This window comes from Eurosta solidaginis, chromosome 4 (genome assembly GCF_040869045.1).
Source record: "Eurosta solidaginis isolate ZX-2024a chromosome 4, ASM4086904v1, whole genome shotgun sequence".
Lineage (NCBI taxonomy): Eukaryota > Metazoa > Arthropoda > Insecta > Diptera > Tephritidae > Eurosta > Eurosta solidaginis.
In genome coordinates, this window is record NC_090322.1 from 197,292,508 (window position 1) to 197,311,828 (window position 19,321).

The 19,321-nt window shown below is 35.9% G+C and overlaps 2 protein-coding genes across 9 annotated transcripts in view; one reads left to right on the forward strand and one right to left on the reverse strand.

The window, feature by feature from the left end:
• The window catches only part of Mct1 (Monocarboxylate transporter 1), an 854,653-nt gene that overhangs the window by 822,015 nt on the left and 13,317 nt on the right, over nt 1-19,321 (forward strand). The window lies entirely within an intron of this gene.
• On the reverse strand, nt 1,550-18,869 carry FarO (Fatty acyl-CoA reductase in oenocytes). Its single transcript, XM_067784507.1, has 10 exons — nt 18,585-18,869; nt 18,378-18,505; nt 18,001-18,306; nt 17,860-17,948; nt 3,506-3,615; nt 2,657-2,861; nt 2,413-2,587; nt 2,149-2,339; nt 1,915-2,064; nt 1,550-1,812 (listed from the first exon to the last, which is right to left on the reverse strand). Exons 1-10 carry the CDS (start codon nt 18,634-18,636, stop codon nt 1,677-1,679), a joined length of 1,542 nt encoding a protein of 513 aa, XP_067640608.1. The 5' UTR covers nt 18,637-18,869; the 3' UTR covers nt 1,550-1,676.

Consider the following 19,321-nt stretch of genomic DNA (forward strand, 5'->3'; position numbering starts at 1 on the left):
TATATCCCATCACTAGGAACTGGATTCTTAGCTGGCAAATTTTCACCTTTCTCAGACACTTCGTGCTTCCATTTAGAAACGACACTCTTGAGTTGGTTCTTGGACTAGGAAAACAACAGTTTCAACAGGGGTGGACCATAGTGAGCGGAGTGTTAGAGGCGTTGGTTCCACCTTACAATTGACGAGATGGTTGGTGACATGTGGGGACACTTTGCAAGGAGGACATACATATTGTATGTCAGCGTTGAATCTGGAGCTAGAGTGACGCACGTTACCCTAGGGAGAGTGCATTTCTCTTCGGCAAGTTCTCAATATTTTTCTTAAAGAATCGGGCAATTCCCGACATAGAAGACATAGAAGTCCGACGCCGATATCACTGAGGACTTGCTTGTGCTTTTTTGCTTGATACGGCTGTATTTTCAGGTGCCGTGTTTCCTCATAATGCCTACGGAGATCGCCCCTTAAGCCACTGGGAGGTGTAGTCTCATCAATCAGATGTCTGTTGGAATGCCCAGGTTTCTGGGTATTCAACAGAAACTGTTTTTTCAGCGTTTCATTTCTCTCCCTAATGGGGAGTACTCTTGTCTCATTGTTTAGTGGTACTCTGCGGACATAAGAAGACAGCCCGTAGCGGGTCTGAGGGCAGTATTTTGACAGGCCTGTATTTTCTTCCAATGACTAACCTTAAGGCTTGGCAACCATATCGGAGACGCGTAGCATGCAATCGGCTGTCAAATTGTTTTTTAAGTCGTAATGAGCTTTTCTTTTTCTTTACTCCAAGTGCTGCCGGCAAGAGATTTGAGGATTTTATTAGGGCTTTGGATTTTAAGAACAATTGCGATTGCATGCTCTCCTAAATGTAGATCCGATCGAACGTCACACCCAAGATTTTTTGGGTGTGGGACAGTCGGTAGCGTAATGCCATCGATGTAAATGTTCAAAATGGTCGTCATTTGGAGCGTCCATGTTGTAAATAGGGTCGCCGATGATTTGGTCGGTGACAGTGTCAAGTTTCGGGAGGCGAACAAACTGGAGAAATCGTGTTAAGTGCTAACTGAGAATCTTTTAGGGTTAAATTACATATATAGAATTTGGCCGTTTATAATTTTCCTTTTCAAATTATTGAAGGAAAAAGGGACGCTTCCGTTGGCAGGCCTTGCACGCGATATATTTTTTTCGGCGACGCCTAGGACTGTATGAAGCTGACAACCCGAAGAGCGATTTTTTAGTAAAAACTATTTTAGCCCAATCTTGGAAAAAAAATTCCTTTAAAAAATATTTTCAAGTTGTAAAATCCTTAAAAAAAAAAAGCAAAATGCAACATGATCATCTTCTCGCTGTTGTTCGTTTGCCTAAGGTTAACCCAGGATAGCCCACCTTTGCAAAAGAATTACCTTTAACAAAATTTATTTATGAAACCTCCAAAACCAAAGAAATTCCAAATGATTGTTTTCACACTGTGGTTTGTTCACCTAAGGTTAGCGCAGCTTAGCCCACCCTTTTTTTTAACCCTTTCATGGAATTTATTTTGTTAAAATGAAGTCTTGGGCCAACCGTTTGTCAACTAATTTTTTTTTACGATAGTTTTTTTTCCAAAGGAGAGCTAACGGAGAAAATGGTAGGCTATTCTGTCCTAACCTTACATTATTTTTAATCATTGTATGATACAAATATTATCACAGAGTCTGTAGTGCCGGCATTTGTTTCTTATTGGACGTCATACTTGCCATAACGTTAACCAAATACCCATAACACCAACGCAGTATAAAATACGCCAAAATAGCACGCAAAATATTATACATCCAACGTTTTCTGAAAATAAAGAGGGGGTAAAACATTATAGTATTCTCTTGTTTCCATTTGATGTGAACGTTTTGCTTAGTATTAAAAATGTTTAGATTTTCATATACTTACATTCTTAACCTCTTCTGAGCCAATGGTATTGTTTTGGGATCTTCATTTAGCAAATATTGACGAATAGAAAATATCATTGTTGTGCAAATATCAACCAGACCCTCATCCGTTTTGGCGCGATAGACATCTGAATTAAGATCTAACTCAGTGCTGGAAGGAAATTTGTAACAAATTGTTAATTTAATAACTACAATATTATATTTGTTTACGATATAGTGCATTTCGCATACAAACCCTTTTGTGACCTCTAGACATTCATGAAAATATGTTATACCCGGACTGTCATAGGAGTTGAAAAGAAAAGGTTGCATTACCTCCAATGTGTTGTATGCTTTACGTACAATGCCCATAAGAATGGGCTTACGACCAAACAATACGAGTAAGCCATCCGCTAACATGGCTGGAAATATTTGCTTAGTGAAAACCTAAAGCATGGTTAACAGTAAACCAAAAAATGCTTTTAAATGCTTCAAAATTATAATTTGATCTAAGGTTTACCAAAAACTTATACACAAAACGATTTTCTGTATAATGAGCACCCGGCAACATGAAATTCTTTTCGAAAGCTCCCTTATACCACAGATCATTCTCCATTATTTGACACATTTGATAGAAAGTATGATGTGAAAGTTTAGATGATGATGGCATATAAACAGGAACATTTGATATTGCGCTGAATATAAAGGGTGCAAATAAAGACCTGAGGTACCTAATAAGCCGATCAACAATTCCCAAAATTTACCTTTTAGCGCTATATTCCCTTCCAGCACGATAGGCATAGTATAGCATTGTTTTGATACAGATATCTTGTGGTGTTATATCAAAACGTAGTGCTTTTGACATGAAAACTGTTTTTAAAATACCAGCACCGACAAGCACAAAAAGTCCCAGAGCGCCCATCATAGTCGGCGGAAAGCCGGGTATTGGATCAGAAAGAGCTTGCAGGACTGAAAAAATTTTAAATATTTAAGAAGAAGAAGAGTGCCTTATATCAGATTGTGTCAAAAACACATTGTTTAACATCTTTTTTTTTTTAAGGAAGCGCCTTATTCATAATTTAGTTGAAGAAAGATTTTTTCTAAGAACTAGATTAGGGTTATTCTCTCAGTCTAGAATCCATAAAAAAGTATAAAGTTTTCCATTTTATTGCCAAAAGTTTTCTAAACGCAACAGCGAAATATATTTGTGAACAATTTTCTAAATTATTTTTGAAAGGAAAATTTATAAATGTGTTAAAAATATTGAAACTGAAATAAAAAACAACAATTTTCTGTACGCGGCAGTTTTTTAAACTTTTTGAATGCATAGAATATACACTTTGTATTTAACTTTTGGCGTTTAATGGAGGTACGGAATGAAAGTAAAGTTCAGACTGAAAGTAAGTCTTGCGTTCTCTGAGTGTTGTATATCTGGTCTAGAAAACTTGGAATATTTGCTACGTTTACTACGCTTCCTAAACTGAGAGAATTGCCTTATCTGAAAATCCAATTTTTATTGATGAAGTCAATTTTTCAATCAGATTCAAATTCCTTCTTTAACAAAACTCGTGGATAATGCTTTTCCACTAAGTAGTCAAAATATTATTTCTTACCTATAGATGGTCTATATATAGCAATCGGTAACCGGCCCTGAAAGTCTTTAACTACACTCTCAGCCAGATTCTTTGTAAACGTGTATGTATTTGGGAAGCCAACAATTAACCTGAAACAATATTTTTTCTTAATTATATAATAATTGGGGTTTGCTATTTATTTCAAATAGATTCGCACGAAAAGTGCTATGTATCGTAGCGGCACCTGACGAAAGTTTAATCAAGAACAAGTAAGGAAGGTTAAGTTCGGGTGTAACCGAACATTACATACTCAGTTGAGAGCTGTGGAGACAAAGTAAGGGAAAATCACCATGTAGGAAAATGAACCTAGGGTAACCCTGGAATGTGTTTGTATGACATGTGTATCAAATGGAAGGTATTAAAGAGTATTTTAAGAGGAAGTGGGCCATAGATCTATAGATGGACGCCATTTAGGGATTTCGCCATAAAGGTGGACCAGGCCTGACTCGAGAATTTGTTTGTACCATATGGGTATCAAATGAAATGTGTTAATGATAATTTTAAAAGGGAGTGGGCCTAAGTTCTATAGGTGGACGTCTTTTCGAGATATCGCCATAAAGGTGGTCCAGGGGTGACTCTAGAATTTATTTTGTACGATATGGGTATCAAATAAAAGGTATTAATGAGTATTTTAAAAGAGCGTGGGCCTAAGTTCTATAGATGTACGCCTCTTCGAGATATCGCCATAAAGATGGACCAGGGGTGACTCTAGAATTTGTTTGTACGATATGAGTATCAAATGAAAGGTGTTAATGAGTATTTTAAGAGGGCGTGGGCCTTAGTTCTATATGTGGACGCCTTTTCGAGATATCGCCATAAACGTGGACCAGGGGTGACTATAGAATTTGTTTGTACTATATGGGTATCAAATGAAAGGTGTTAATTAGTATTTTAAAAGGGAGTGGGCCTTTGTTCTATGGGTGGACGCCTTTTCGGGATATCGCCATAAACGTGGACCAGGGGTGACTCTAGAATGCGTTTGTACAATATGGGTATCAAATGAAAGGTGCTAATGAGTATTTTAAAAGGGTGTTGGCCTTAGTTCTATAGGTTGACGCCTTTTCGAGATATCGCCATAAAGGTGGACCAGGGGTTACTCTAGAATTTGTTTGTGCGATATGGGTATCAAATGAAAGGTGTTAATGAGTATTTTAAAAGGGCGTGGGTCTTAGTTCTATAGGTGGTCGCCTTTTCGAGATATCTCCATAAAGGTAGACCAGGGTGACTTTAGAATTTGTTTGTACGATATGGGTATCAAATGAAAGGTGTTAATGAGTATTTTAAAAGGGAGTGGGCCTAAGTTCTATAGGTGGATGCCCTTTCGAGATATCGCCATAAAGGTGGGCCAGGGGTGACTCTGCAATTTTTGTGTACGATATGGGTATCAAATGAAAGGTGTTAATGAGTATTTTAAAAGGGTGTGGGCCTTAGTTCTATAGGTGGATGCCTTTTCGAGATATCGCCATAAAGGTGGGCCAGGGGTGACTCTAGAATGTTTTTGTACGATATGGGTATCAAATGAAAGGTGTTAATGAGTATTTTAAAAAGGCATGGGTCTTAGTTCTATAGGTGGACGCCTTTTCGAGATATCGACATGAATGTGGACCAGGGGTGACTCTAGAATTTGTTTGTACGATATGGGTATCAAATGAAAGGTGTTAATGAGTATTTTAAAAAGGAGTGGGCCTTAGTTCTATATGTGGATGCCTTTTCGAGATATCGCCATAAACGTGGACCAGGGGTGACTCTAGAATGTGTTTTTACGATATGGGTATCAAATTAAAGGTATTAATGAGGGTTTTAAAAGGGAGTTTCCCTTAGTTGTATATGTGAAGGCGTTTTCGAGATATCTACCAAAATGTGGACCAGGGTGATCCAGAACATCATCTGTCGGGTACCGCTAATTTATTTATATATGTAATACCACGTACAGTATTCCTTCCAAGATTCCAAGGGCTTTTGATTTCGCCCTGCAAAACTTTTTCATTTTCTTCTACTTGATATGGTAGGTGTCACACACATTTAACCAATTTTTCTTCTAAAGTTTTATTTTGCGTCAATAGACCAATAAAATTACCATGTTTCATTCCTTTTTTTGTATTTGGTATATAATTATGGAATTTTTTTAATTTTTCGTAATTTTCGATATCGAAAAAGTGGGCGTGGTCATAGTCGGATTTCGGCCATTTTTTACACCAATATAAAGTGAGCTCAGATAAGTACGTGAACTGAGTTTAGTAAAGATATATCGATTTTTGCTCAAGTTATCGTGTTAACGGCCGAGCGGAAGGACAGACGATCGACTGTGTATAAAAAATGGGCGTGGCTTCAACAGATTTTGCCCTTTTTCAAGGAAACAGTTATCGTCCTAGGAGCTAAGCCTCTACCAAATTTCACAAGGATTGGTTAATTTTTGTTCCACTTATGGTATTAAAAGCATCCTAGACAAATTAAATGAAAAAGGGCGGAGCCACGCCCATTTTGAAATTTTATTTTATTTTTGTATTTTGTTGCACCATATCATTACTGGAGTTGAATGGTGGCATAATTTACTTATATGCTGTAAAGATATTAACTTTTCTTTTAAAATTTGAATTTAAAAAAATTTTTTTTTAAAAAGTGGGCGTGGTCGTTCTTCGATTTTGCTAGTTTTTATTAAGCAGACATAAAGTAATAAGAGTAACGTTCCTGCCAAATTTCATCATGATATCTTCAACGACTGCCAAATTACAGCTTGCAAAACTTCTAAATTACCTTCATTTAAAAGTGGGCGGTGCCACGCCCATTGTCCAAAATTTTACTAGTTTTCTATTCTGCGTAATAAGCTCAACTCACCAAGTTACATCGCTTAATGCGTATTTGGTAATGAATTATCGCACTTTTTCGATTTTTCGAAATTTTCGATATCGAAAAAGTGGGCGTGGTTATTGTCCGATATCGTTCATTTAAAATAGCGATCTGAGATGAATGCCCAGGAACCTACATACCAAATTTCATCAAGATACCTCAAAATTTACTCAAGTTATCGTGTTAACGGACAGACGGACGGACGGACATGGCTCAATCGAATTTTTTTTCGATACTGATGATTTTGATATATGGAAGTCTATATCTATCTCGATTCCTTTTTACCTGTACAACCAACCGTTATGCAATCAAAGTTAATATACTCTGTGAGCTCTGCTCAACTGAGTATAAAAATGGTCAAATATTAGTCGTGTTTTTTTTATACTCAGTTGAGCAGAGCTCACAGAGTATATTAACTTTGATTGCATAACGGTTGGTTGTACAGGTACAAAGGAATCGAGATAGATATAGACTTCCATATATCAAAATCATCAGTATCGAAAAAAAATTTTATTGAGCCATGTCCGTCCGTCCGTTAACACGATAACTTGAGTAAATTTGGAGGTATCTTGATGAAATTTTGTATCTAGGTTCCTGGAATAATTTTTTTAAAGTCAAATTTTAACAAAAAATTTAATATCTTTACAGTACATAAGTAAATTATGTCAACATTCAACTCCAGTAATGATGTGGTGCAACAAAATACAAAAATAAAAGAAAATTTCAAAATGGGCGTGGCTCCGCCCTTTTTCATTTAATTTGTCTAGGATACTTTTAATGCCATAAATCGAACAAAAATGTACCAATCCTTGTGAAATTTGGCAGGGGCTTAGGTTCTATGACGCTAACTATTTTCTGTGAAAAAGGGCGAAATCGGTTGAAGCCACGCCCAGTTTTTATACACAGTCAACCGTCTGTCCTTCCGCTCGGCCGTTAACACGATAAATTGAGCAAAAATCGATATATCTTTACTAAACTCAGTCCACGTACTTATCTGAACTCACTTTGTATTGGTATAAAAAATGGCCGAAATCCGACTATGACGACGCCCACTTTTTCGATATCGAAAATTACGAAAAATTAAAAAAATGCCATAGTTCTATACCAAATACGAAAAAAGAGATGAAACGTGGTATTTGGATTGGTTTATTGACGAAAAATATACATATACAACTAGGGGCACTCGCTTTTAAAACCCTCATTAATACCTTTAATTTGATACCCATATCGTACAAACAAATTCTAGAGTCAGCCCTGTTCCACCTTTATGACGATATCCTTAAATGGCGTCCATATATAGAACTATGGCCCACTCCCTCTTAAAATACTCTTTAATACCTTCCATTTGATACACATGTCATACAAACACATTCCAGGGTTACCCTAGGTTCATTTTCCTACATGGTGATTTTCACTTATTTTGTCTCCATAGCTCTCAACTGAGTATGTAATGTTCGGTTACACCCGAACTTAGCCTTCCTTACTTGTTTTAATGTATGTACATCTAAATATGGGACTAAAAACGCTCATCAACAACACATAGCAGTTGTGTATAGAGAAATAGTGGAGACACACACTTTTAAGTATCAATTTTATGCGCAACAATTTCATAAGTGTAGATAAAGTTATGCACTAATTGTATTGTATTGTATTGTATTGTATAATCTTTATTTTCTCGTAAATATTTACAATTTTTAGAGTATTACAATATGATTACAAAATGAAATAAAAATACAAATAAGAAACTAGATAATGACATTAGATGCTCATTCAAAGAGCAGAGGAAATGCCATTTCAATCGTTTAGTATTATAAATACTTGTGGGCGCATAATAATAAAAAACTCTAGTTGCTTACAATTGAAAAGATATAAATAGGTATAAGGAAAAATTATAACTATTATATCTTATAACTTTAAGCGAGCAATTCTTGTATGTTTGTATACCCGAACGATCTCGGGAACGGCTCATCCGATTTAAATGAAATTTGGCACAGAGATTATGTATCACCTTCTAAGACTTTCTACCTAGGTGTTGCCACTCAGAATGTTTCACAAGGTTGCCACCTATTCGAAATAAAAAAATTGCATGATATATGCCGATATGGATATCAAACGAAAGGTATTTCACTCCGCATTACAATAGGAACATTTTTGAATAGGGTTGCCATTTAGGGTTGCCACCTATTCGAAATTAAAAGACATTGCATGAGGTATACCGATATGGGTATCAAACGAAAGGTATTTCACTCCGCATTCCAATAGGGACATTTTTGAGTAGGGTTGACATTTGGGGTTGCCACCTATTCGAAATTAAACAAAAATTTCGTGAGATATGCCGATATGGGTATCAAACGAAAGGTATTTCACTCCGCATTACAACAGGGACATTTTTGAATTGGGTTCCCATTTGGGGTTTGCCACCTATTCGAAATAAAAAAAATAATTGCATGAGATATGCCGATATGGGTATCAAACGATAGGTATATTATTCCGCATTACAATAGGGACATTTTTGAGTAGGGTTGCCATTCAGGGTTGCCACTTATTCGAAATAAAAAAGTGCATGAGATATGCCAATATGGGTTTCAAAAGAAAGGTATTTCACTCCGCATTACAATAGAGTCATTTTTGAGTAGGGTTGCCATTTAGGGCTGTCACCTATTCGAAATTTAAAAAAAATTGTATGAGATATGCCGATATGGGTATCAAACGAAAGATATTTCACTCCGCATTACAATAGGCACATTTTTGAGTAGGGTTGTCATTTAAGGTTGGGGTAGTTAGAAGAAATAGTACTCTACTTACTCATAATCTATTAAAGCTTTAAAGGAGAACATTCAAGTTAAAAATCTTCGTAAAAATCTTACATATGATTCGACTTAATTTTCTTAATTTCACATACGCTAATAAAATTGAAATGCAATATCAAGGCACCGTGGCTAGTTCTAGCAAAATATATTTAAATGCAATTTTTGGCAAATATGAAATGAATAATTTCAATTTCTCACAGATTACTATTAGAAAGATTTCTCACCATAGCAAAAAGATATCTCACCATTGCTACCGTTGAACACTAGAGTCATATGTCTAACCATTTAACTACTTACCAACAGATGGCGCTTAGGGAAGTAAGTTGACATTTAAATAAACTAACTGATAGTTGTCATAACTGATAGTTGTCATTCGTGAAATTTACAAGTTTTTGGAATGTAATAAAATTGTGAGACTTTCATAGTGTATAACTAAAAAAATTTTTGAAATTAATAATTCGGCGCATGAATAACTTAGTTCTCGATTTCACCAATTGTCATAACAATCCCTTAAACTATAGGCTGGAATTATCCATTTCAAATTTTTCAATCCAGTTCATTTTGTGGTTAGTGTTTGATATGTTTCTGAAATCTATTATTAAAGAAATCAAATATTGGTATTAAAAATATATAATATATGTACATATAATAAAAGTAGAGTTTGATTAATGATGACGTGTACCTAGAACAAAGTATGTTATGCGGTATACTCGAAGATTGCCGAGCAAAGCTTGGTAGCCCATGTACTACATGTATATTAAAACAAAAAATTCAAAATTACAGATGTCAAGGTACTTCATCAAATGGAAAAAGAAAAAAACCTCTATGCTAATGTACACAGGTACTTATATTATATGTCTCGAAAGAATTTCAGTGCATTTGGAGTTTAAGTGTATATGTATATACAGTAAAATTCCCCATTACGGACAGTTCTTATAACCGGACAAATTTTGGGCACACAGGTTTTTCATTAATTTTTTGATACAAATATCATCCTATTAAACGGATACACTAATAACCGTACGCGGACAAATTATTTCAAACCATTTTCATAAAAAATTTCTCATAAACAGACAAAATTCAAAAATATCACAAGCAAGCTTTGTAAAAGGTAAAGTATAGTGAGCCCAAAAAATTAATGGTAGTAGGTACACGTTTATTTTGCTTTGAAAGGTTCAATATTGGCAAAACAAAAGCTACTGAAGTCAATAAAAATAAAGGAAAAAAGTCTTTTTAAATGGGAGTCTGGAGTTAATGTTCATCAAAAGCGAAATTTTCTTAATGAAGGCGGCTCTGAAAGAGACAAGATGTGTTTTAATTGGTTCGCTAAGGCCAGATGTCAAAACATTCCGATTTCTGGTCCCATTTTGAAAGCAAGGGCAATGGAAATTGCAGGCAAACTGGGTGTACCTAATTTTAATGCTTCAGAAGGATGGTTAAACAAATGGCGAATAATGAATAAGGTTGCTTTCAAATGCGTATCTGGTGAAGCTGCAGATGTAAACCAGGATGGTGTTGAACAGTTTAGGACAAAACTGCCATCTCTGTTGACTGAGGCTGAGGCTTGTACTCTAGACATTTACAACGCAGACGAAAGTGGGCTTTTTTTTCGCGCCTTACCTGACAAAAGCCTCGCTCTTAAATCCGAAAACCGCGTGGGCGGTAAACTATCAAAGGAAATACTCAAAATTTTATTCTGTGCTAACATGGCTGGAGATAAGGAGCTGCTTTTGCCTATAGGTAAAGCAGCCCGTCCTCGATCTTTTAAGCATGTTCCAATCGCAAAACTGTCAGTGGATTGGAAGTCTAATAAAAAAGCATGGATGACTCGAGAAATAATGAGTGAATGGCTGCAGCAGTTCAATCGAAGAATGAAATCCTAGAATTGAAAAATTATCTTGTGTTTAGATAACGCGGCTTCTCATCCAAAGGAATTAAACTTAATCAACATAAAAATTATTTTCTTGCCGCCAAATACAACGGCAGTTAGCCAACCCCTAGATCAGGGGTTTTTATAGAAGCTTAGTTTTAAAACACTTGCTATCTAAAATTAACAATACAAGTTCAGCCTCAGACCTCTCAAAATCGATTAATGTACTAGAAGATGTGTATTTCATCAAAGCATATTGGGATAAAGTGGAAGCCGCAACCGTCCGAAATTGCTTCCGTAAAGCAGGATTTTTGGAAACTTATGAGGATCTTCCAGATTTTGATCCCGAAGATGACATTCCACTGGCAATCTATGCTAGGCTTCAGGAAGGACTAGATTTGGCAAATGATTTGGAAGGTTTTCACCAAATCACTGAGAACAACAATAACGAAATTCAATTTGACCAAAAAGATGATACTATAAACATAAGTTATTCAGAAGATGAATGATGAGGTTTTAAAACTTGTTGCGTGCTTGAAACAATTTGCAAAAAATTACTATGTAGCTTTTCAGCACATTAAAAATATCGAGTCACTTTGAAAATGAACATTTCGAATTAAAGCAATCACTGTTCAAGCAATCAAGCATTACCCAGTTTTTTCAATCAAACTAGTATTGAAATGTAAAGACTTGTACAATGTACTTAATCGATATATGTATGTATATGTATTTATATGTAATACTAAAGTATGCAAATTATCTTTACTTCCAAAAATTTCTTAAATAAACTATGTACAATACAATTTATATGTGTGCTATTTATTTTGTGACTTCATCCCTTATAAACGGACATCTCCCGTAGCCGGACAAAAACACTGCGACGGTGAGTGTCCGGTTATAAGGAATTTGGCTGTACATGCAAAAAACATAGCTATTAATTTATATTTATATATATTTATTCAATACTGTCTATGAAAGAACATTTCTTACAGACTAATAACAATGGTGTAGGTTACAAAATGAAACATACCTACTTAAAATAAGAGACTAAAATATTCAAAAAAGCTTGTTTTCCCAAGGAAAAATCAAGGGAAATACTCTGAGAAGATTTCGCCTTGGAATGTTAAAAGTAATCCTTTCCAGAAGATAAGGACAATCTATGGTACCATGAATAACATTAAACATGAAAGTCAAATATAAGATTGGCCTACGGGTTTCGAGAGATTGTAGGTCAAGTAGCATAATACGGGATGCATAGGGTGGAATGGGATTATCAAATTTGAGGGGTCGTAAAGCGAAATTAATGAACATCTTTTGAATACGTTCTATTCTTTTTATTGATATCTGGTTATACGGCCTCCAGACAAAACTGCATATTCAAGGTTTGAGCGAACAGAAGTTATATACAACATTTTAAGAGTATAAGGGTCTGAGAACTTGGTGCAGTTCCGACGAATAAAGCCTAGAACAGAGTAGGCCTTCGCAATGATGAAATCAACATGTTTGTTAAAAGACAGTTTCGGGTCAAAAAAAACTCCTAGGTCCTTTACTTCGACAACATTCTGAAGGACAGTATTAGAAATGTGGTAGGACGTACTTCGAAAATGCAAAATTGTAGCAAATGTCATTTTAAAACATTTATTTATGTTTAAAGGGAGACGAAAACGAAGGCAACATGAATGAACAGCGTTGATATCGCATTGAAGCTTTGATTCATCAGAGGCATCTTGGACTTTGGCGAATATTTTGAGATCATCGGCATAAAGTAAACAATTTGCGAAGGAAATACAGCTACTAATGTCATTGATGAACAGAACAAATAGTAGAGGGCCTAAGACGCTCCCTTGCGGTACCCCAGAAGAGGCAATGAAAGGTTGTGAGAACACACCATCAATGGTAACAACACAACGTCTATCAGTGAGATACGATTTTATCCACTCCAAAAAGCTGGAATGGAAGCTCATAAATGCTAGTTTTTTAAGTAGTACTATATGAGAAACTTTATCAAAGGCTTTTGAAAGGTCTGTATATACACAGTAAACCTGGAATTCAGCCGAAAAGGCAGTATTGCAGTAGTCGGTGAACACAGCTAAGTTCGAGGCTGTGGACCGCCCTGGTATAAAGCCATGCTGATTATGACAAATAAGCGACTTGGTTGCAAAGAACAATTTGCCTTTTACGATGCACTCAAAAAGTTTTGAAACGGAAGAGAGCTTCGATATGGGTCTATAGTTCCGAACATCATTCTTTTTACCAGATTTCAAAATCGGAACTATGTGTGCTAATTTCCAATCATTAATGAAAGTACCTGATGAAAGAGATAAATTAAACATTATTTTAAGAGGTTCGATGAGAGCTGGGCATTTCTTTAGCAAAATCGCCATCAACGTCGGTCTCAGACGAAGGCTTCAGTGAAGTCAGACCCATCTCTATGTCCTCAACAGACAATACAAGAGAACCAAAATTTAGGTAAGAGCTAAAGTTCGAAGAAAAGTTTGCAGAATAGGAATTCTCATCAGTAGAAAAGTTTGATTTAAAAAAAATCAGCAAACAGACTAGCTACCTCATTTGGCCCTTCAGCAGATTTATCGTCTCGAAAAAATTCCTAGTACCAATATGACACTAACATGATTCAAGAAACAAGCTAGTTCCACTTTAACGTATCTGGGATAAGAACAACAACAAAATTATGTTTTGGAATTTTTAATTTTTTATGTGGTATTTTTTATTCAACTATAAATATTAGAATGATAAATATTTACAGAGCTGTGACAATGTGAAATGAGTAAACATTACTAAAACGTTACTTCAAAAAAAATAACACAATATCTTCAATAGTACAGAGGAGTTCGCTCGACGCCACTTAACTATGCTGAAGGTTATTCTATAAAAATTGGCGCAACATTGATTTGTTTCTACCCCACCAATTTTTCGGGAACTGGGACTACGTCTTCTTTTGCTCTGGGTATGACAATTTCGATAATTTATTGAATTTTTTTTTTATAATTACCGAAATTAAATTATTTGTTTTTCGTTTACCAGTTAATTTTATTGAAAAGCGAAACAATAATGAAATATTTTCCATCAGATGCAGTTCTTTTATCTTCCGGGATAAGTTTTGGGCTCAAAACATGCCCAAAACAGCTTCTTCAACGTAAAAACATAGACCAAAGAATCGATGGAAAAAATAAAAGTAAAATTGCGAATAAAATTATTAAGATCGCGGGTTTGAATCGAGCTCAAGGCCTAACAATAATTTTTTATCATTATTATTGTTATGATAAAAATTTTTCTTAATTGAAAAATTTTTTTTTAAATTAGAATAGAAGAAAGAAAAAATTTAAGACAACTGCCAAAGCTCGTTGTATAGATCCATTTCGGGAACTGCTAAATTCCTTCATCGGCAACGTTTAGGCGCCGCTGCTATAACCATTCAGCCACCACAGCGTTTTTTTGTTTGTCTTTGTTTGTTAGGCCTTGAGCTCGATTCGAACCCGCGATCTTAAAATCAGTAGGCCGATATAACAACAAAAATTGTTAATACATCCCAGAGCACGGGGAAAAAAGTGTCAATAAAAAAAATATGACACTATGGCAGCATTGCCAACAAACAAGTCCAATTTTCACAGCTATTCTGCAACAGATGTCGCAGTGTTGTGAATATCAATTGGCACGAACCAGAATAGAAGTAGGATTAATGAAGACAAACAAAAAACCGCTGTGGTGGCTGAATGGTTATAGCAGCGGCGCCTGAACGTTGCCGATGAAGCAATTTAGCAGTTCCCGAAATGGATCTATACAACGAGCTTTGGCAGTTGTCTTAAATTTTTTCTTTCTTCTATTCTAATTTAAAAATTTTTTCAATTAAGAAAAAATGTTATCATAACAATAATAATGATAAAAAATTATTGTTAGGCCTTGAGCTCGATTCGAACCCGCGATCTTAAAATCAGTAGGCCGATATAACAACAAAAATTGTGAATAAAATTATTTTTTTGTTACATATATATTTTGAGAATATGATAGCGCTGCTCCAAGAGCGAATGCCAAAACAGTTTACGTCACATGGTTGCAATGGCGAAGAAGAAGAAGAAGAACTACCTCTCTATATTTGTATCCTGGATGCTACTTTATTTTGTCTTGGATTCCATGCTTGAAAAACTGACGAAACTTTATGGAAACATAAAATTAGAAGAATAATTTTACACCAGATAAAGCGTGACCATTATTCCCCCAAAATTAATGATTTTGGCGAAAGGGCTACAAAAATGTATGCAAAAACCCAGGAAAAATGCTTTCCTTTTTCTCACTTCCTTGGCTACGCTTTTGAACTTTTAAAATTATTATTACGGTTCTTGAAAAGTCAAATACCTAATCTATGTCAAAACGTACAGTACAAAGTGGTAAAGTTCCCTTAAACCGCCCCAACTGCGCTCTTGATTTGATTAAATGATAGTATTGTTATCGGCCCTTGACAAGTTTACAATATGAAGATAATACCCTCCTCTATAAAGCACGTAAGCCCTTCTCCTTCCCACGTATCTAGTAGCGCCTATGAATTTATCACATTTTTCTAATGCCATAGCTTCTTAACAATTCAACAAAGTTTCATTTAAATCCGACCCTATGTTAGTTGTTCGTGGCAGCCGCCTTGGTGTGATGGTAGCATACTCCGCCTACCACACCGAAGATCCTGGGTTCACGCTCCTGGAAAAGCTACATCTAAATTTTTAGAAACAAGTTTTTTCAATTTGGGGAATGTTTTTCTAAGCGGGGTCGCCCTTGGCAGTGATTTAGCAAGCACTCCCAGTGTATTTCTGCCATGAAAAGCTTCTCAGTGAAAACTTATCTGCCGTTCGGAGTCGGCATAAAACAAGTAGGTTCCGTCCCGCCAATTTGTAGGAAAAATTAAAAGGAGCACGACGCAAATTGGAAAAGAAGCTCGGCCTTAAATCTCTTCTGAGATTATCGCGCCTTACATTTTTATTTTTCTTTTTTATTTAAGTTGTTCAAAATCGAGTCAACAGACCAAAAGTCTTTTTGGGATTACATTATAAGAGGGCTGATCTGTCTTCTTTTAGTTACAACCTATATCGAATTGTGAATAACATAAGCTGTTATAACGTGGAATATGGGCCTTATTAGGACTAACCGTTACCTTCTATAGCATCTGATGTTTTATAAGAGCAGTGTTTTTTTACATGTATATACATCTACATTTGCGGGTAAAAAAATGCTCATCATCACTTAGATAATGTTTAGGAGATCCATCTAGCGGCAATTATCGAAGACTCGCGGCATAGGTAAATAACTCGCTGCAAAATGGGTTATACTGACTAGCGGAGAGACGCGCCATAGTGTATAACCTATAAATGAGTAGGTTGCGATGAAGAGTGGATACATGCTAGAAGTGGAGAATTGTGTAGACCCCTATTTCAGTTGCAACTGGGTATCATGTATACTGAAATTTAGCAGTATTAATTTTCTGCCAAACGATTTCGAAACTTAGATAAAGTTACACACTTAGCAGTCTATACAAACTTTAGGTGCATATATATACATGTAAAAACATAACTGATATGTCATCGTCAAATATGTTTTACTTCAAACAAACACCTAGTCTGTTGTGTTCAGTCAGTATCTTAAAGTTTCAAAAATAAGTCTGAGAATACGCGATCGCTAGCTAGAATTTCTTATCTGCTCACATATTCTTGGCTTACCTGTTAAAGGGTTGCCGATCAAATTTCTCACAGAAGTGTTCTGAGCTTTCAAGCTTTGTGCGAATCTCAGTCCTAATATTATCATTTGAACTCATGTATCAGAGTTTTATTTTTGAGTCATTTTGAAGCCCGATTTCGTTCAATACTAGGCAATATTTGAGAGCCCATAACTCATTTCCCTGGAAATTTCTTATTCATCTACTCGCTACCTCCTTTACTTCGATTCTTGGTCCCAATTTATACCTGTTGTTGTTTTTGTAGCGATAAGGACAATCCACGAAGGCCTTGGGCAGTGTTATCGACGTTGATGGTCCTTTGCCGGATGCAGATCCGGTACCAAGCCCGACCATCTCAGGAACGATTTGTTATGACCAAATGCGACCTTCTAGGCCATACTACCCTCCCACTCCTAAATTCATGGGGAGTTTGGGGTCGACAGAGCCCCGGCTGTTAATGAAACAGGATTCTCCACGATTAGATGAGGTTGACAATTGGGTCTGGATAAGCTATATATTACGCTGGCAACCTGAGAGGGTTGCGCTATACAAACCCTTGTATGTATTTGGTACTTTAGTCGCCTCTTACGACAGGCATACCTACCGCGGGTATATTCTAACCTCCTCCCCCCTAACCCGCTGGAGGTTAGGGGCCCTGCTGAGGGATAATTTAGGGACGAAATAGTTGGAGCACTGATGCTCACCGGGTAAGGTCAGTTAAAAAAGGTATAGGAAGTGCGAACATGATGGAATGATTGACTATATAATGTGTTTGTTTACTGCGCTAGGATGATTAAGACTTCAACTTTTGGGAGGAGATTACCTAGCATATTTCGAAATAGCAAGTAGAGTAAGTTCTAGAAAGCCTATAGAATTTGCTTAGAGAACAACGCTGTTTTATACGAAAAATTTTGGGTTTTGATTGAATTTTCAATTATTTCGTCCAAAAGTTTGGAAATACTATAGAGAAAGTCCCTTTATATACATATATGAGGTCAATATGGATCAGGTAGCTCGTCTAATGCTAACCTTTGGAAATATCACTAAATATGAAATATAAATCACTTCCATTTCCACATCTGTAACTTACTTTCTTGTCAAAATATTGAGAGTGTCTTGTTGATTGTCATCCTTCAGCATTTCTTGAAGTATTCTCCAATCTATTGGTGAATCATAAATCTAAAAATAAATTACTTACTTCTCAACTTACAGTAATTTGTATTTGATTTACCTTTGGTTCCACATACTTCAAATAAGGATTACTATAAAATGTCGATACATGTAAGAAAATCTTAAGATTTTTTAACTTCTCAGCAAATAGCAATGCCTCATAGGTGCCACCCACGTTTAATTGCAAAGCCACACGCAGTGGCTCATCAAAACGCACAGTCGCTGCACAGTGAAAAACAATCGAAACATTTTGCATCAAGATGATGTGCTCTGAAGAAATACCCAAATTAGGTAAAGCAGCATCGCCGGGTATGGGTACCAGTCTATCAAGCATATGAGGCTTAGATGCGCGTAACACTTTGAAAATCTAGTTGATGATTTTAGTGTTAGAAGCTGATATTAAAAAACTTGTATGAAAATTGTTGCTCTATTACTCACCTTAGCCCTCTTCATTTTCTCTAGACGGTGTTCAATGCTAATATTTTTCTTTGTGCGCAGCAGAACAAAGATTTTAGCTACATCACATGATCGAAGTAATTTTTCAATTAACGCTTTGCCGACGGCACCTTTTTACAAAAAATTTAAAAAGTTTAGGGCATGTTTGGCTGGCTTTGATATTTTCCAAACTTTTTCAAATTTACTCACCGGAACCGCCGGTGACAAAAACTTCTTCATTTGCATAAAATTCGTGAATCATTTGTCTAGCTTTTTTTTTTTGTTTGTCTAAAACTTAAGTGTTTGAATCACTTCCAACTTTATTTCTTGGTTACTAACTAAGAGCTCTGCGTAAGTCCCGTTCGTATTCACTACTACGCTTCACTTTACTTACCAACAGTTGACAAACCCGAGCTCATTACACACTCAAAAAATCAAAGCATATATTTACATATACAATTTTAAAATTAACTAAAAATTCCAAAAAATCGAATACGAAGTCGTGCATATTTGATTATCTAGAGTATGTATGTCTAAATTTAAATTATTTTATTTTGGACAGTGCAAAAGTCCATTTTTAAACAATTTTTGTTTGTGGTCTTCATACAAATTGGATAATTTGATCCAACCAACTAGCGAACAGCTTAATAAACAATAAATAATCTATAAAGCGGCTGCAGCAGTGCGCAGGTAGTGTGCTCGCCTACTACATTTGAGGTTCTGGGCTCAATACCCAGGAATACGAACATCGAAATCTTTAGAAGTTCTTTAAATAATGATGTTGTTGTTTGTATTAATGCTGGTATGTCGAAAATTCGGCCGCCAACAGTGGCATGGCTGTTATGGCACAACCGCGCTGACTCTTTGCTTGGTGACCGCAGGTAATTGGTTTTGTACTTGTTAAACACCAGTCCCATCTTTTTCACTTCTTTTTCCAGCTTGGAGTA